At 36.1% G+C, this 17,779-nt stretch overlaps 1 protein-coding gene across 4 annotated transcripts in view; it reads right to left on the bottom strand.

The window, feature by feature from the left end:
* The window catches only part of KIF2A (kinesin family member 2A), a 69,601-nt gene that overhangs the window by 29,766 nt on the left and 22,056 nt on the right, over positions 1–17,779 (bottom strand). For all 4 annotated transcript variants that reach the window (XM_070412036.1, XM_070412038.1, XM_070412037.1 and 1 more), the window contains exons 2-4: positions 3,398–3,492; positions 2,620–2,739; positions 441–495 (exon numbers count right to left, since the gene is read on the bottom strand). In XM_070412036.1, the coding sequence (XP_070268137.1) occupies positions 441–495; positions 2,620–2,739; positions 3,398–3,492 (270 nt within the window). The remainder of the gene's footprint in view (positions 1–440; positions 496–2,619; positions 2,740–3,397; positions 3,493–17,779) is intronic.

Genomic DNA, 17,779 nt, shown 5'->3' with positions numbered 1-17,779 from the left:
AAGCCTGCTAGCCAAAAAATTATATAAAATGTCAAAATTTTGTGAAATTAATCAACAGACTACTTCCTCATTCCCTTCTTTGTCACAACACTACTCAAATCTGAAAAATTATTGGGTAAATTAGATGACTCAAATATTGCATATATCATGGAGTTTTGTAAATTTATAAATTTTTTATATTATCAATATTATATTAGGAAATCAAGAAGATACCAATCTTAAAATTAGCCATGTAAAGTTTAAATAAATAATAAAGTCAAGGGTAATATTTACCTTTTTTAAAAGAACATTTCTATTAGCTTATTAGAATTTATTTGAGCCAAACAAACATGCCTGGGAGCAGGATCTCAGCAGACTTAGAACAATGCTTCAAGGGTAATATTTAGTTTTGATTTACCTTATCAGGACCAATAGGCAAAATTAGTAATTTTTTACTTTACCTCTATTATCTCTTGGAGGAGGGTCATTCTTAATAGAAGCCACAGTCCGTCGATTCTATAAAAGAGAAATGTTCATTTTACTTTCTCTCTTTACTCCTCATCAATATATCATAATCAGTTTCCTTTAATTAAACAAACCTAGGCAGACATACAATAATTTAAAACTAAATGAAGAAAAACTGCAAATAATCTTCTAATGAATTACTGCTATTAATATTCAAGTTTATGAGTATTCTCTACCCCCAAAATATTCAGAAATAATGAGCCAGGTACTGCTCTATGGATTTTACATGTATTAATCTTCACAACAAAATTCACTTAATCTTCACAACAACCCTATGAGTTATTATTATTGCTATTCCAGTTTCATAGACAAGGAGACTGAAGCAAAGAAAAGTTAAGTAATTTCATTCAAGGGTGCACTTTTAATCATCATGCCATCCTGCCAAAACTATGTAACACATTTCATCTTTGGATGTCAGGGGGAAATTAACGAAATACTAATTTTAGACAACTTACAGCCTATTGTTAAGCTGAAAGATCAAAATACTATGAGATGAACAGTTAGTTATACTAAAAGATTTCATAGACTTTCAAAGACTGCATAGATTAGGGAAGCAATTTTTTGGTCCTATTATTTATTTACCAAGACCTTCATATTATTTACCTCAAAAAAAAAAAGATGCGAAATAATGCAGTGGTTCTCAACGCTAACTGTACATTCAAATCACATGGGTATTTTTAAAAAGGTATTAATGCTAGAGTTCTTCCTTTAGATAAAACAATCTCTTAGAGCAGGTCTAGGAATCAGTAATTTAAAAAAATTTCCAGGTGATTCTAAGGCACTGCAAATGTTGCTTATGACAGATCCAGAAGTTTCAACTATGAAGATCCTTCAGGTTGTGAAGCCAAATAAGAAAAACATTCTGTTTACAAATGGTAACTAATGACCATTCAGCAGTGACTCTCAATATGCTGAAATCATATGAACTGAAAATCTGCCTTATGTTCATGTGCATGGTTTAAAAAGCAGGTTTTGATGATAATTGTTAAGCTTCTATGTATGTCTTCCCTGAAAGCGAGTTCCAATAGGGTTAAAGCCAGGTCACATTCATCTTTGTAGGTGACAAAATCAACATTGTAGAAAAATCAACAAATGTCTGTTGAGTCGAACATAAAGAACTGTAGATTCAACAACTTTGAAGGACTACCTAGTTTAACAAGAGTTGTATTTTGACCCAAAATTTTAACAGTGAGAAATTTCAATAGCAATGTAAAGGAATTATCTTTTAAAATAATAAAAATAACATGACTATTTTTTTTATAAAGATAAAACTGTTGGAGAGGATATAGCATATTTTAAAGTTATCTTCACTGATAACTGGAGTAAGACTTTATTATGAATAAAAACAGTCCTTCTTTCTTTATCAAAGTCATTTGTATTCATTCAACAAATACTGATAAGCAAATTGTTTTGACCTGTAACTCCTGAGAAGCTATAAGTCTTAGGAAAGACCCTAACCAGGCAAGGAGTTTATAGGATTTTTTAAAAATATTTTTAAAAATTGATTTCAGAGCAGGAAGGAGAGAGAAAGATAGAAACATCAATGATGAGAGACAATCATGGATCAGCTGCCTCCAGCACACTCCACTCGGGGATCAAGCCCGCAACCCAGACATGTGCACTGACTGTACTCGAACCGTGCCCTCCTGGTTCAGGTTGAAGCTCAACCATTAAATCATGCCTGCTGGACAAGGATTTTATTTTATGACTAGAGGCCTGATGCATGAAATTCGTGCAAGAGTAGGCCTTCTTTCCCCCGGCTGCTGGCACTGGCTTCCCTTGTAGTCCGGGCTTCCTCTGGAAGGTCTTCTGAAAGGATGTCCAGTCTAATTAGCATATTACACTTTTATTATTACAGATTGTTGTAATTGTGAATTAGACAACCTCAATCCTTGAAAATATGTGGAGTGTGTATGTGTATATATACATACATACACACACACACACACACACACACATATATTTGCATTTGAATGGCAGAAAGCATTGTTTTAAAAAAAAAACAAAAACAAATACTTAAAAAATACTCCCACAGCATGCCAATTTCAAACCAAACACACACACACACACACACACACACACACACACACACAGCTCTGAATTTTCATCACTAACCTTTACAATTTTGTTTACTTTGGCTGAGGATGTGGGAGGTGGAGGTGTTTCTGGACTGGGTTCAATTTCTTCATCAGGTACAAGGTCAGGGTTAAGTGAAAAGATGCTCTCCAAGTCAATCTGTTTTAAAAACCACATGTATTTTCAGTGTATTTTGACAATTAAGACCTTATTTTTCAAAGAAACTTACAGAGAAGTTAAATAATTTTAGCCTAATGAATGGTACTACTTCAAAAGCTAGATTATCTAAAATTATAACCCACATATATTTAAAGAATCTTTGTTTTTTTGTTAATCCTCACCTGAAGCTATTTTTTACCATTGATTTTTAGAGTGGAAGGGAGGGAGGAAGGGAGAGAGAAACACTGATGTGAGAGAGAGACAAATTTATGAGACAGAAACATCAATGTGAGAGCAACATGTTGCCTCCCACGCATACCCCAATGAGGGCCTGGGATGGAACCTGCAACCCAGGTACATGCCTTTGACCAGGAATCAAATCCGAGACCTTCTGATGTACAGGCTGACCACTGATGCACACCAGCTAGGGCAGAAATCTCTCTTAAGATTGAATTTTGTGGTCTTAATTATATGTCCAATCACATAAGATATACAGGCGAAATCTACCTTTCTCTGAGTGAATTTTTTTAAACCAGTTGAATGTTTAAGGAATGACACACGTACTATATAAAAACTATACACTTTTCTGTTTTGCATTATATTAAAAAATGTAATAATTGGACTAAAAATAAGATTTAAATTCAGTGATTGATCTTACCTCTTTGCCTTTTGTATCTCCATTTTCTATCCACTCAACAGTCACACTTTCATTATCTTCATTTAAAGATGTTACCATTGCTTGATGTATTCGGCCTAAGAAGGATAAAATACAATTTTTTAAAATGTCATAAATTACAGAATGCCTAACACTGTCAAACACAATTTTATAGTTTACAAACTAGTAAGACTATCATATTGCTTTTGTTACAAGGCATTTCCCACACACTTTTGGGATTAGGGAATGAACATTGAGTGGCAAATCAATCTGTTACTTGTCAAAACCAGGAACTCTAGACATTGGATTACACTTATTTTCAGCATACATGACAAATGGTTACACCATGGCATAGAATACCTGAAATTTTATATTGTTAAATAGTTATTTTTAAAAAAATATATATATTTTATTGATTTTTTACAGAGAGGAAGGGAGAGGGATAGAGAGTTAGAAACATCGGTGAGCTGCCTCCTGCACACTCCCCACTGGGGATGTGCCCGCAACGAAAGTACATGCTCTTGACCGGAATCGAACCTAGGACCCTTGCGTACGCAGGCCGATGCTCTATCCACTGAGCAAAACCGGCCAGGGCTAAATAGTTATAATTATTAAAAAGTCTCCTTACTATGTAAGTCAACAATGACTCTGTTGAACATAGAATAAAAATTCTTAAAGCAATTTTTACAACTATACCAATGAAAAATACTTTTTACTTAAAATCATTATCATATTATATAAATTAATGATATTAATATAAATTGTTGAGAAAAGAAATTCAGAGTCCAAAAAGGTTGGGAAATACTAATCTAAAATGCTTTTTCTGCATGTGGCCTATCAAAATCAATTTTACTCCTTATTTTCTCTGCTAACTCTAGTATTTACCATGTGAAGAAAGAACATTATATTTTATGTATTAAACTGGTTTTCCCTCTCTTAATAGGTGTGGATCTTATCTGTTAATAACTATGCATCTAAGTAATTATTATTATTTTTAATCCTCACCTGAAAATACCCCTCCCGCCCCCTGCATTGCTTTCAAAGAAAATGGAAGGGAGGGAGGGAGGAAGGAGAGGAGTGAGAAAGAGAGAGAAACATGGATGTGAGAGAGAAACACTGATGTGAGAAAGACACATCGATTAATTGCCTCCCTCACACTCCCGGACATGGCCAGGAGTGAATCCACAACCAGATACAACCCTACAGCTGGAACTGAACCTGTGAGCCTTTGATGCGTGGGCAGACACTCTAACCACTGAGCATAATGGCCAGGGCCTTCGTAATTATTTTAAATTATTACATAATAAATGGACATAAGACAGTGGGGAGTAAGGGAGGGCAGGGGCTTGTCAAGGGTGGGGGGGAAAAAAGGACACTTATGTAATACTTTTTGTAATACTTTTAGCGAAAAATAAAAAAAAAAAAAGAAAAAAAAAAGAAAAAAAAATTATTACATAATATTCCATTGTTTATCATAGCTTATTTAATACCTATTGATTGTCACTTTTAAACCTAGTTGTCCCTTGGTACCTGTAGAGTATTGGTTCCCAAACTTTGGATACCAAGATCTATAACTTAGAAACAGTACAAGTATTTAATGGGAAAAAAAATCTATGTATAAGTGAATCTGTGTAGTTCAAACCTATGTTGTTTAAGGGTCAACTGCATAGATACATATACTAGTATATATACATATATACATATATACACATACAATTATATATTTTATTTATTTCATCTGCTTTCACCGTACTCACTCATTTGATTATTAGTCAAGTATTGATAGGAACTATTACCCAGCTGCATCTTTAATATGCTATCTAATAAAGAGGGAATATGCTAATTTACCCTCATGCTGTTGCAAAGATGGCGATGCCCACAGTCAATAAGGAGGGAATATGCTAATTGACTGCCCTGCCCTCAAAGATGGAGGCGCCCACAGCCACAAGATGGCTGGCAGGGGAGGGCAGTTAGGGGCCAATGGGCCGGCAGGGGAGGGCAGTTGGGGACAACCGGTCTGGCAGGGGAGGGCCGTTGGGGGTGATTGGGCCGGCAGGGGAGCAGTTAGGCATTGATCTGGCTGGCAGGGGAGTGGTTAGGGGGTGATCAGGCTGGCAGGCAGAAGCAGTTAGGGGCAATCAAGCAGGCAGGCAGGCGAGCGGTTGGGAGCCAGCAGTCCCGGATTGTGAGAGGGATGTCTGACTGCCTGTTTAGGCCTGATCCATCCCTCGAGGAGTCCCAGATTGGAGAGGGTGCAGGCTAGGCTGAAGGACACCCCCCCTCCCCCCACCGGCCGCACCAGGCCTCTAGTTATCTAATAAAATGCTGAACATATTACAGAATACATATCAAATTTTTATATGTATTCCCTAAATAAAGTCCTTGGAACATCTATATTTTACCTTAGGATAATTTGTATTTCTTTAAATAGCTGAAAAATACCCCTGGTATATAATACATATCACTGGGGGAAAAAAAGCATAAAGAAACATGAACACTAATAATTTTATAAGTATTGTTAAATATGAAATTACTTACAATCAATATATTTCCTATATGGTTTCACATAAAAATCTGAAGAGTAAATATAATCTTGTGTCAAAAATTCAAGTATTGAAGATATAAATACTTTCAAGTCATATATTGGTGGTTCTTTTTCAAAAACTAAAATATATACTGGCAATATTTCAATGACAGACCAACATAATAATTTAAATAATTGTATAGCATCCCATAAAAGAAATTTATTACAATTTAATTATTTATTTACTAAGCGAAATTAAAAAATTTTTCAAACGTTTGCCATTAAAACATATTACATTGAGTATCTGTACACAGGTGTGGAATGTTTCCATAAATAAAATTTCTACAAGCAGAATTAGTGTGTCAAATAAATTGAAATTGATATTCTAAAACTGCCCTCCATTTACCTTCCCACCAACAATGGGACCTATTCCTCCATATCCTCATGGAAACTGAACATTAGCTTAAAATTTTTTTACCAATTTTATAGGCCAGATCTTTCTTTAAACTACTTTCTAATAAGCATGTATGACACGGAAGAGCTCATTTAATCTATAATGGTACATTAAATGTAATAAACATACCTACGAAGTGTATATCTCCATTTTTTAAATATATATTTTATTTTTATTTTTTACAGAGAAGGGAGAGGGATAGAGAGTTAGAAACATCCATGAGAGAGAAACATCAATCAGCTGCCTCCTGCACACCCTCCACCAGGGATGTGCCTACAACCAAGGTACATGCCCCTTGACCAGAATCGAACCCGGGACCCTTTAGTCCGCAGGCTGACGCTCTATCCACTGAGCCAAACTGGCTATGTCTATATCTCCATTTTTAAAATGAGAAAACTGAACCTCATAAGTAGCTGATCAGCATAGATTTGAACCCTGTTCAGATGCAAAAGCTGCTATTATCACTATGCTTCTCTACTTCCCTATATTAAGCTGATGAAGAAGCCTATGTGAAACACCCCTGAAAAAATTTATAAACTGTAGCATAGATCTCAAACCTCATTGTACATCAGAAACTCCTAGGGAGCTTTTTCAAAATAAAATGATGATGCCCAAGTCTTAGCCCCAGGCAATCAATTCTTGCTGATTCCTCTGCAAGCAACTTGGTGCAAGCCACCCACGCCTCGAGCCTAGATTCTCTCCCAACTTGTCAGTTTCCTTGCTTCTACCCTATGTGCCCTTATGTCTATTCTCCATAGAAAGCCTATACATTTCTAGTAAAAACTAAGTCAGATTATATTATACCCCTTTGCTCAAAACTTTCTAGTGGCTCCCCATCTCACACAAGAGTAAAAACCGAAGTTCTTCCAATGATCTTTTTGTGACCTATAACAAACCCCTACATGATCTGACCACTCATTTCTTCTGTGATCTCATTCATCCTTGATTGGTAATTCTCCATTTTGCTGCCTGATCCCTATCTCAAACAATACTCTCCCACTCTGTCACCCCTCAAAAGTTCTAGATAGATCAAGGACTTAAATGTGAAAGGCAAAATGTAAATGCAAAAGAGTAGAGAGTGGTGCCATTTACTGAGGTAAGCAGACTTTAGAGGAAAGGCAGATGTTTGGAGGGAGGAAAATGATGAGCTGGAAGGTACTGGGATGTCACAAAAGGGGGGCTTTAAAAATTAAATAAATACTCACTGCAATTTGATTTGGACAGAAATTAAGTAAATAACCAGTAGAAGTGCTATGTATTACGGATCAGTTGGGTCCTCTTGGAAGCAGATGTTGAGACAGGATAAGAGGTTTATTGTGAAAGTTAAAAGAAGGAAGAAATAGGACTGGGCATGGATGACTTTCAGATCATGATAGAGATCTGAAACCTGTGGAGGTTGTTGAAGAAAGGAGTACAGATGATGTTTCTATGCAATTACCAACAGATATAAATGCAGGTTTGCACAGAGAGAGCCTCAGACCTTGATACAGATGTGACAAAGTCTTGGCCAATCCAGCAAGGAGCTCCAGAGCAAAGACTGCTGATTGGAGGAGTCCCACACTGAGCCAAAAGAGAAATATCCTAGTACCCACAGGGTGCTCAGTCACTGGCTAAGGACTCCCAGGAAAAGCAAGACCTCAACTCAAAAGCTAAGTAGTGTGTAGTGAAGGCCTGGAGGAGCCAGGAGGGAAGACATCAATGGGGGAAAATGGGACATCTCTAATACTTTTAATAATAAATCATTTTTAAAAAAGCTAAGGAGCCTAAAGGTATTAACAGCTGAAGTCTGTCAGCTAAATGCACTCCCTGGAGCTAAACAAGTTCTCCCCTCTCCCTCCCTCCCTCCCTCCCTCCCTCCCTCTCTCCCTCCCTCCCTTCCTTAATATTGTTTATTGATTTCAGAGAGGAAGGGAGAGGGAGAGACAGAAACATCAATGATGAGAGAGAATCATTGATCGGCTGCCTCCTGCATGCCCCCTACTGGGAATCGAGGCCATAACCCTGGCATGTGCCCTTGACTGGAATTGAACCTGGGACCCTTCAGTCTGCAGGCCAACACTCTATCCACTAAGCTAGGGCTAAAGAAGTTCTTTCTTAAAGGGAGATCCAAGCAGTGCATCTACAGTGTTGTCATTGGATATGAAAAAGAGAAAGACTGAGTTTAATTGGTAAAGTAGAGAATGGACAGCAGAGACATGAGCTGCCCTGCTGGCCACCATCACTATATAAGAGGAGCTACCACTGCTTGCATCAAGCCCCACCTTTACCACCACCTCACAGCATGAGTAGTGAGGCTGAGACCCAGCAGCCACTCTCCCCCCACACCCCCAACCCCACCCCTGGCAACTTCACAACAGTAATACCCACTAGGGGGGACAAGATTACAACAAAGGTTTGGGGAAAGGTGAAATGGTTTAATATGACATTGATATAATTCCATCATTAGGAAATGACCCCAAAGAAGACTACACCAGACTACCAAAGAGATTAACTTCCAGGAGGACATAAAGAGACTGTGGTTGAGGTTGTTGAAGAAAGGAATACAGGTAGGGGTTTTCATGCAATTACCAATAGAATTACCAAAATAACAAAAATGGGGGAGTGTATGCATATACCAAAAGGCAAGATCAACACCACCATTCCTACAGTTAAGCATCTACCACAATATCTCAATCACCTAAGGAGGGAGGGGTGACATAGTGTACTGATAACTAGGTGTGTGAGAAAAGGCAAACCAGAGGGACAAAATCTGTATTAGGACTATAGGTCACAATTTCACAGGGACCTTAAACTCCAAAACAGCCTAGAGAAATTAGCAATGAAGAGGATAAAGAAAATCAAAGAGAGAACACATAGTATCAGCAATATTCTCAACACTGGTACCTCCACAACTTCAATTACCAATGAAGACACTCAGAAAACCTTAAGCTACAAGCAGCAGAGTTAAAAGCAGCTGGTCCACCAGTTAAGACTAAACTCTAGAAGTTTAGCAAGGCAGGACAGAGAAACTGTTGACTTATCGCCATCATGGTCCAGTTTATTCATTCAAGAAGAAATAAATATAAAATTCTGTCAATAAGAAATGAATAAAAGGTCTGGCGCTGAATGAAATCTTAGGTGATTGATTGCTTTTTGCCACTGGATCAGATTAGCAGAAATATCTGCAGTACTATGCAGCATGGAATTTTTATTATTTTTACCAAAAGATGTCTCTAAAAATTTTTTTAAGCCTGACTTTCCCCAATATGCCTTTAAAGTTTTTAAAACCAACTGTTGTATATATGGTTCAATTAAGATATACTCAAATACCTCATTTTTAATTGTAATAAAAATTTACAATTTGATTTTTTTTCAAAAGTCAAAGAGTAAGCACCCATTAACAAAGGTGTTAAATAATAAAATAAAGAGGAACAGATCTACATGAGATTTTTCAAAGGAAAAGATTAGTGTTAACACAGACATAATAGAAAAGGTTTGAGCTTGGACGACTGGGAAAATGATACTAATAGCAGAACATGAAGATACTTTATCCTAAGTCTCAGTTGTTAATAGGAATCATGCACAGGTGTTAGTAAGACATCTACAGATATAGAACTACATCTCAGAGACAAATCAGGATTGGACATATCTTTCCCTAGAATCTGAGACTATCTTCCCATATGGCCCTCCAAATACCACCCCATTTTTCTGGCTTGAGAAAATTCCTGTACTTCATCCTCACTAACAATGCCCTTTGACTCTGATTCCCTATATACTTTATTATGAATTATATCATAAATACTTCTACAGTTAAAAAATAAAATAAAAAATAGAACACCTGTGTATCCACTACCACCAGGTTAAAAAACAATACCTCTGCACCCCATTATGTCCCCTCCTTAAATGAATCTCCTTCCCCCTCCACCAGAAGGGTCACTACCTGTTGAGACTAGTGGCCCTAACCACTCAGTCTACGGCCTGATCACCCCTAACCACCCTCCCCTGCCTGCTTGATCGCCCCTAACCCCTCTCCCTGCTGGCCTGATCGCCCCTAACCGCCTCTGCCTCAGCCCACACCACCACGGCTTTGTCAGGAAGGAGGACCGGACAACCGGAAGATGTCCAGTCAACCTGGTCTAATTAGCATATTACCCTTTTATTAGTATAGATAATTATTCAGTGGCATTTCTTTGCAGTTTTACCACTTATAAACGTAACACAAAAAAATATAAAGAGTTTGCCTACTTTTAGCTGACAGTACTTTAAGACTTGCACAACACTATTTTTCTTTTTTTATTGTTTAAAGTATTACATGTCTTTTCCCCGATTGATCCCCCTTCCATTCCCCCCGCCCCCCCCCCCCCCCCCCGCCCGCCCCAGGACAAGCCCTTACTGCCCCAGTGTCTGTGTCCATTGGTTTTGCTAATATGCAGGCATACAAGTCCTTTGGTTGATCTCTAACCGCGCCCCGCCCCCCCCCCCCCCCCCGCCTTCTCTCTGAGGTTGATCTGTTCAGTGTTACCTTGTCTCTGGATTTATTTTTGTTCATCAGTTTGTTGTTCGTTATATCCCACTATGAGTGAGATCATGTGATATTTATCTTTCTCCAACTGGCTTATTTCACTTAGCTTAATACCCTCCAGTTCCATCCATGCTGTTGCAAATAGTAAAAGTTCCTTCTTTTTTACCGCAGCATAGTGTTCCATTGTGTAGATGTACCACAGTTTTCTAATCCACTCATCTGCTGATGGGCACTTAAGCTGTTTCCGAATCTTAGCTATTGTAAACTGTGCTGCTATGAACATAGGGGTGCATATATCCTTTCTGATTGGTGTTTCTGCTTTCTTGGGATATAGTACTAGAAATGGGATCACTGGGTCAAATGGGAGTTCCATTTTTAACTTTTTGAGGACACTCCATACTGTTTTCCACAGTGGTTGCACCAGTCTGCATTCCCACCAGCAATGCATGAATATTCCCTTTTCTCCACATCCTCACCAGTACTTGTCGTTTGTTGATGATAGCCATTCTGACAGGTGTGACATGGTACCTCATTTCATTTTGATTTGCATCTCTTGGATGATTAGTGACTTTGAGCATGTTTTCATATGTCTCTCAGCCTTCTGTATGTCCTCTTTCGTAAAGTGTCTATTTAGGTCCTTCACCCATTTTTTGATTGGACTGTTTATCTTCCTTTTGTTAAATTGTATGAGTTCCCTGTAAATTTTGGAGATTAAACCCTTATCTGAGATAGCATTGGCAAATATGTTTTCCCATGCAGTGGGCTTTCTTGTTGTTTTATTGATGCTTTCTTTTGCTAGGCAGAAGCTTTTTATTTTGATGTAGGTCCATTTGTTTATTGTCTTAGTTTCCATTGCCCTAGGACAGTGGTCGGCAAACTGCGGCTCGCGAGCCACATGTGGCTCTTTGCCCCCTTGAGTGTGGCTCTTCCACAAAATACTGACTTTTGCGCATGGGCCACGAAGTTTCAATCGCACTGTACGTGCGCGCCCTCATGTGGTATTTTGTGGAAGAGCCACACTCAAGGGGCCAAAGAGCCGCATGTGGCTCACAAGCCGCAGTTTGCTGACCATGGCTAGGAGCTGTATCAGTAAAGATACTGCCATGACATATGTCTGATATTTTGCTGCCTATGGAGTCTTCTAAGATTTTTATGGTTTCCCATCTTACATTTAAGTCCTTTAACCATTTTGAGTTTATTTTTGTGTATGGTGTAAGTTGACAACACTACTTTTCAAAGATGCATTTATGTTGTATATAACCATAGTTCACTCATTTTCAGTACATATGAATATGCCAAAATTTATTCTTCTGCTGATGGACATTTGTCGTGTTTCTGCTATTTTGGAACAAAGGTGCTGTAGGTATTTTTATACATGTGAACTGATACAAATATGCAAAATTTCTCTGGAATATATAAGAGAAGAAATGTAGAGTACAAACATATAACTTCTAATTAGTGCCACAATGTTTCCTATACTAGCTGTGCCTATAACGATTTACAGTTCCACTAGCAATTACTTTGCATCCACAATATTAATATTTGTCAGTTAATAACTCATATTGTGGTTTTAATCTCTCTAACTAATGAGGTTTTGCCTATTTTCTTTTTGTTGGTCATTCAAGCCTTTTGTGTGTTTTTGTCTTTTCTACATAACTTCTCTATGTAGTCTTGGTATTAACTTAATACCTAATTAGAAATGCAAATATTTTCTCCAAAGTTGTGGCTTATCTTTTCACTTCCTTTATGTCATCTTTTGATGACCTGAAGTTCTTAATTTTACTGAAGTCAAATATGTATTTCTCAATTCTGGCTTTTTATGTCACAAAATTCTTCCAAGACTCAGGTCATTAAGCTAGTTTCTTCTAAAGTTTTACAAAACTTTTTATATTCAAGACTGTAATCCACTGTCATTTTTATCTTTAAGAATGGTAACACAATTTCCATTTCCCCCCTCCATGGAAAACAAGTTGTTCCAGAGCCACATCCCGAAAAGCCCTTCCTTCATCTATTTGCAACACTACCTGTCAAATTTCAAACATGCAAGCATAAGTCTACTTCTCTATTCCTGAACCAATATTATATTGCTTTAATTATTATAGCTTTGTAATAAGTCTTGCTATCTGGTAAAATAAGCCTTCCTGCCAATTTATTCATTGAAAGTTTGATCTTCTTAATTTTTTGCATGTCTGTATAAATTTTATAACCATCTTGTCAAGTTCCAAAAATCAAATAACCTAACACACACACACACACACTCACACACACACTCATACTCACTCTGTTAGGATTTTTATTGGAATTGCATTGAATTATTTTGTTTTGGATTTTTACATCATTAATCAAGAGTAATCTTGGCAAGCAGTTTTCCTTTCTCATACCAATCTTATTCTGGAATCATTAGTGCAAAATTGGAACTAATTGAACCTTGGTTTGGTAGGAATTGGTTAAAACCATATGGCTTTGGGTTTTATTTGTGAAAAGATTTAATTTCCCTAATAACTATGTGATTATTGTAGTTTTCTATTCTTAACTGTTTTAATAATTTCACTTTTTTTTAAAGATTTACATTTGGGTCATAAAGTTGTCCATAATTATGCTGAATGCCTGGGGCATCTGTAATGACAATCACTTTTTCATTCCTAATTTTTCAACTTTTTTTCTTGATAAATCTCACTTAAGATCTGTCAATTTTATCCTTTCCAAGATAAACGCTTGGTTTCATTGAGACCTTTTATTGTGTTATTAAGTACTGAATTACGGCTCTTACTAGTATTTCTTTCAACTTAGAGATTTTGATATATTTATAAATTCTTAAGATAGATCCCTCATCTTTATCCTTTTTTCTTCATAAGCATTTAAACTACTCATTTCTCTCCAAGAAATGCTTTAGCAGCATCTTACACATTGTATATGTAGTATTGTTATTATTCAATTCAAACTATTTTCTAATTTCCTTTATCTCTAGGTATCCTGTTAATGATTTCTAAAATTGAGAAGCCATTTCAGGTTAAATAAAGCCACAGATAAGTGTTATGACTTCTCCAGTACTCAGTGATTATCACCCCTGTATTTCTACTTTAATTGCACTGGACTGCCTCCCTTGGAGGAAAATTCATAAATTTAGCCCCAGGAAGCAAATCAGCAGCAATTTTTTATTGGCATCTTTGTCTTCAATGAACCTGATTTTCTGATTCTTTTTTATTTTTTCTGGTACCCCCTTTCATCCTACAGAGTCAAACTTTTGCAGTCTTTGCCTGCTCAGCTCTACCCAGCCCTTAGTATTTCCAATTGATTTCAGTTCCCTGGTGATATTTTGTTCTTGAGCTCAGCTATGCCTTTTTGCTTTCTTTTTATGTACCTGAGGCAGAAAGATGCCAATATATGAACTTTACTGTACTATTTTAGCCAGAAGTCCAATGCATCTTTAAATCATATGTCATCTATCTATAAAAAAGCCTAATATGTAAAGTCCTCAGGAGTTTGACCAACTGGGAGTTTGTTCGATCACTAGCTGTGACACGTGCTGACCACCAGGGGGGTTGGCGTAGAACTAAGGGAGGCCCCAGCCAGCAGCCACTAGGGACCCTACCCGTGCAAGAACTTTGTGCACTGGGCCTATAGTATTAATAGAAAATGAGAGTCAGATTTGAAAACTATAAATTCACACTATTAAATAAAATCAACACTATTGTCCAGCTGGTGTGGCTTAGTGGTTGAGCATCAACCCATGAACTAGGAGGTCATAATTTGATTCCTGGTCAGGGCACATGGTGGGTTTGATCCCCAGTAGGGGGTGTGCAGGAGGAAGCCAATCAATGATTCTCATCATTTATGTTTCTATCTCTCTTCCTCCTCTCCTTTCCTCTCTGAAACCAATACAATATAATTAAAAAACACATTTAAAAATAAAAACAGGATAATCATAGGTTTCTGCTATTGAAAATAGACTTTTAAATATAATCAAACCATATGAGAACCATAGTAATTCTAAAAGATTGACCATTTTAACCTAAAAATGGCAATTTCGTTCGGTTCAAGTAAGAGAAATGTAAATTTCACCCCAAATTTAGATGTCAAGATAACTTAAATGTGATTTCAAGCCACCTCTGCCACAGTGACCCAAAATAACAAATATATGAATTCTATATTTATGGGCTTTCTAACCTTTAAAATTAAAATGGTTACTTAAGATTGCTATTGGTGCTATTTAACTTGCCATAAAATCTCATATATTTACTGAGCTGTCAAAAACAAGTTTTACATGCTGACAATTGTCTTTTGGTCTTTGAAAACAGGATCCTATTATATTTTTCCTAGTTCACAGCTGAATTCACAGCAGCTGTGAGGCTAAGAAATGCCAGCAACCAATTAGGCTGGCATAAACCTTGTCTAGCATATAAAGTATAACTTGGTTGCAAATGCAGAAGAGCCAAAATAAAACAGCCATGAACACTAATAACATAACATTTTGAGTATTAAAATGCTAACAAATATATATATTTTATTAAAAGGATACAGTGGTAGAATATTAGGAAAAATATGAAAAAGCAACAATCAATTATTTTCAGACCCTAAAAAAGGTTGCTGCTGTTTTTTACATACCTAGAATTACAAACTCCATGTTTTTTTCTATTTCTAATTACCATATAGTTGAAATATAGACGAGCATACATGGGTCAGGTCTTCCCTTAAAGTAAAAATTTTCAGTTCTTCTTGAGGTATTTTAAATTTTCTTTTGAAACTTCTAAAATAGTTAACACCTTAATAAAATTTTCAAAACCAAATCATGTATGAATAAAACAACTATAACAATTAGTAAAAACAGAACTTGAATTCTAAGATTGCTTATAATGGTGATTTCCAAACTCCTTAAGGTTGATAAAATCTGTTTTTGTTTAAAGTTTAATAAATTTTAAAAGATGACAAAAATTAATGCTTTGTAAATGTTATCTAAATATCTATTTAAAATTTGTAAGTCACTGAAGCAATGAGTAAGTCACTGATCATTTATGTGTATATAGCCATGCAATGAAAACTAATACAAAAATCCAGTTTCTATGCTAACAAATTAAAATATATCATTCTCAAATATGTCTAAAAGCTCTAGTCACCTCAATTTTCAATCAGACTATTGTTGCATAATTTGAATGCTCTTTTTTATTGACTTTTAAAAAAATAGTACTAAAATCTAGTTTTCTCCTTTTATGCCTTCACAAGCAAGGATTAAGGAAAAGAAACATCAATATCTATTCTCATCAGAAGACTAAAGATATAAGTATTACTCTGAATTATAAACTAACATTCAGAATAAATGCTTGGCAGAATAAAGTTTATTTCCAGAGGGTGAGTAAAATATATATGCTATTCCAAGCAGCTGGCAAACAAATATCTAAAAGAAGCACTTTCTTCCAAGTAAGTTCCTACTAGAAGGGAATTTTGATAAATTATTTTTTTATTTTAATTTCTTTCAATTACAGTTGACATTCAATATTACATTAGTTGCAGGTGTACAGCATAGTGGTTAGACATTTATATAACTTACAAAGTGACCCCCCTCCCCCGCCCAAAAAAAGTAAGTACTCACCAAACTAGATAGTTTGACAAATTATCTGAAAGCATACTTCAAAACTTTTGAGACTTCATATCATGTGATTGATTAAAATAAACAGGTTTCTTTTTTTTCTTTAAAATTTGAATGAAATACTAATTCTAGTAAAATAAGTCAATTGTATATTTGTTTTTTTAAAAATATATTTTATTAATTTTTTACAGAGAGGAAGGGAGAGGGATAGAGAGTCAAAAACATCAATGAGAGAGAAACATCGATCAGCTGCCTCTTGCACATTTCCTACTGGGGATGTGCCCGCAACCAAGGTACATGCCCTTGGCCGGAATCGAACCCGGGACCTTTCAGTCCGCAGGCTGATGCTCTATCCAGAGGCAAACCGGTTAGGGCTCAATTGTATATTTAGTTGTAAGAAACAAGTACTAGTGCAGAATGCAAATTCAAAAATTTGAGTATATCTTTCCAAGTAGTCATGGCAAAACATGTTATGTTAATTAGCTTTGTTGTCTAAGGAGGTTTGTTTTAAACCTGTTTTAAACCAGATACAATTCTTTTCTTAACTTATTAAAAAGAATTCTAAAAGGACGTTCCTTTGGGAACACGAAAATATCCAATGGAAAAAAGTTAGGAAAATGGATATTGTCAAAATGCTGCTTTAAAATAGAAAGACTAAATATGACAATCAAAAAACACTATTAAAAAAAAGCACTATTTAGAAAATAAAAAAACACTGCTAAATACACAGTAATATTCATACAACTTTTCTTTCTTGCCAACTACCTCAAAGTGGTTTATAATTTAATATTTATATTTTCTCAAATGGTAAATGTCAATCTGTTCCTAGATGCCACTAACCAGTAAATGAGGACAGAAAAGAATTTGGTGATTTGTTGGAGATTATTACAGGAGATCTAACAATTATTACAGGAGATCCAACAGAAGTCAAACTCCCAAACTCTGATATCCAGGTTTTGCTAGGTAATCTAAGCAGCGATGAAAAGAATCCTTAATGAGGACTATGAGGTGTCACACCTTCTTCAGTAACTTTGGTGTAACAAGAAGCTGTTAGAGGAGGACATTCAGTAATGCCTCAGCTGACACTGGTAACAGTGCTGTTGCTGTTTAGTAAATCCCTGGGGAATGTTACTTTGCCAAACATAGAGACTTTTTTGTTTTAGTTTATCACATTTAAGATGTTACTGTTTATAAGTAAATTTTAAGTTGTAACATTTTCTTTCTTAGATTGTAAGCACAGAGCTGGAATTGTGACACAAAAAGAAAAGAATGAGTATGAGACAGCTAAGAATTTTCATGAAGAAAATAGAACTTAAAAATGA

Source organism: Myotis yumanensis, unplaced genomic scaffold (genome assembly GCF_028538775.1).
Source record: "Myotis yumanensis isolate MYYU_CA2020_CCGP unplaced genomic scaffold, mMyoYum1.0.hap1 SCAF_4, whole genome shotgun sequence".
NCBI lineage: Eukaryota > Metazoa > Chordata > Mammalia > Chiroptera > Vespertilionidae > Myotis > Myotis yumanensis.
Note: the sequence above shows the minus strand (reverse complement) of the source record. Positions and strands in the feature narration are given on the sequence as shown.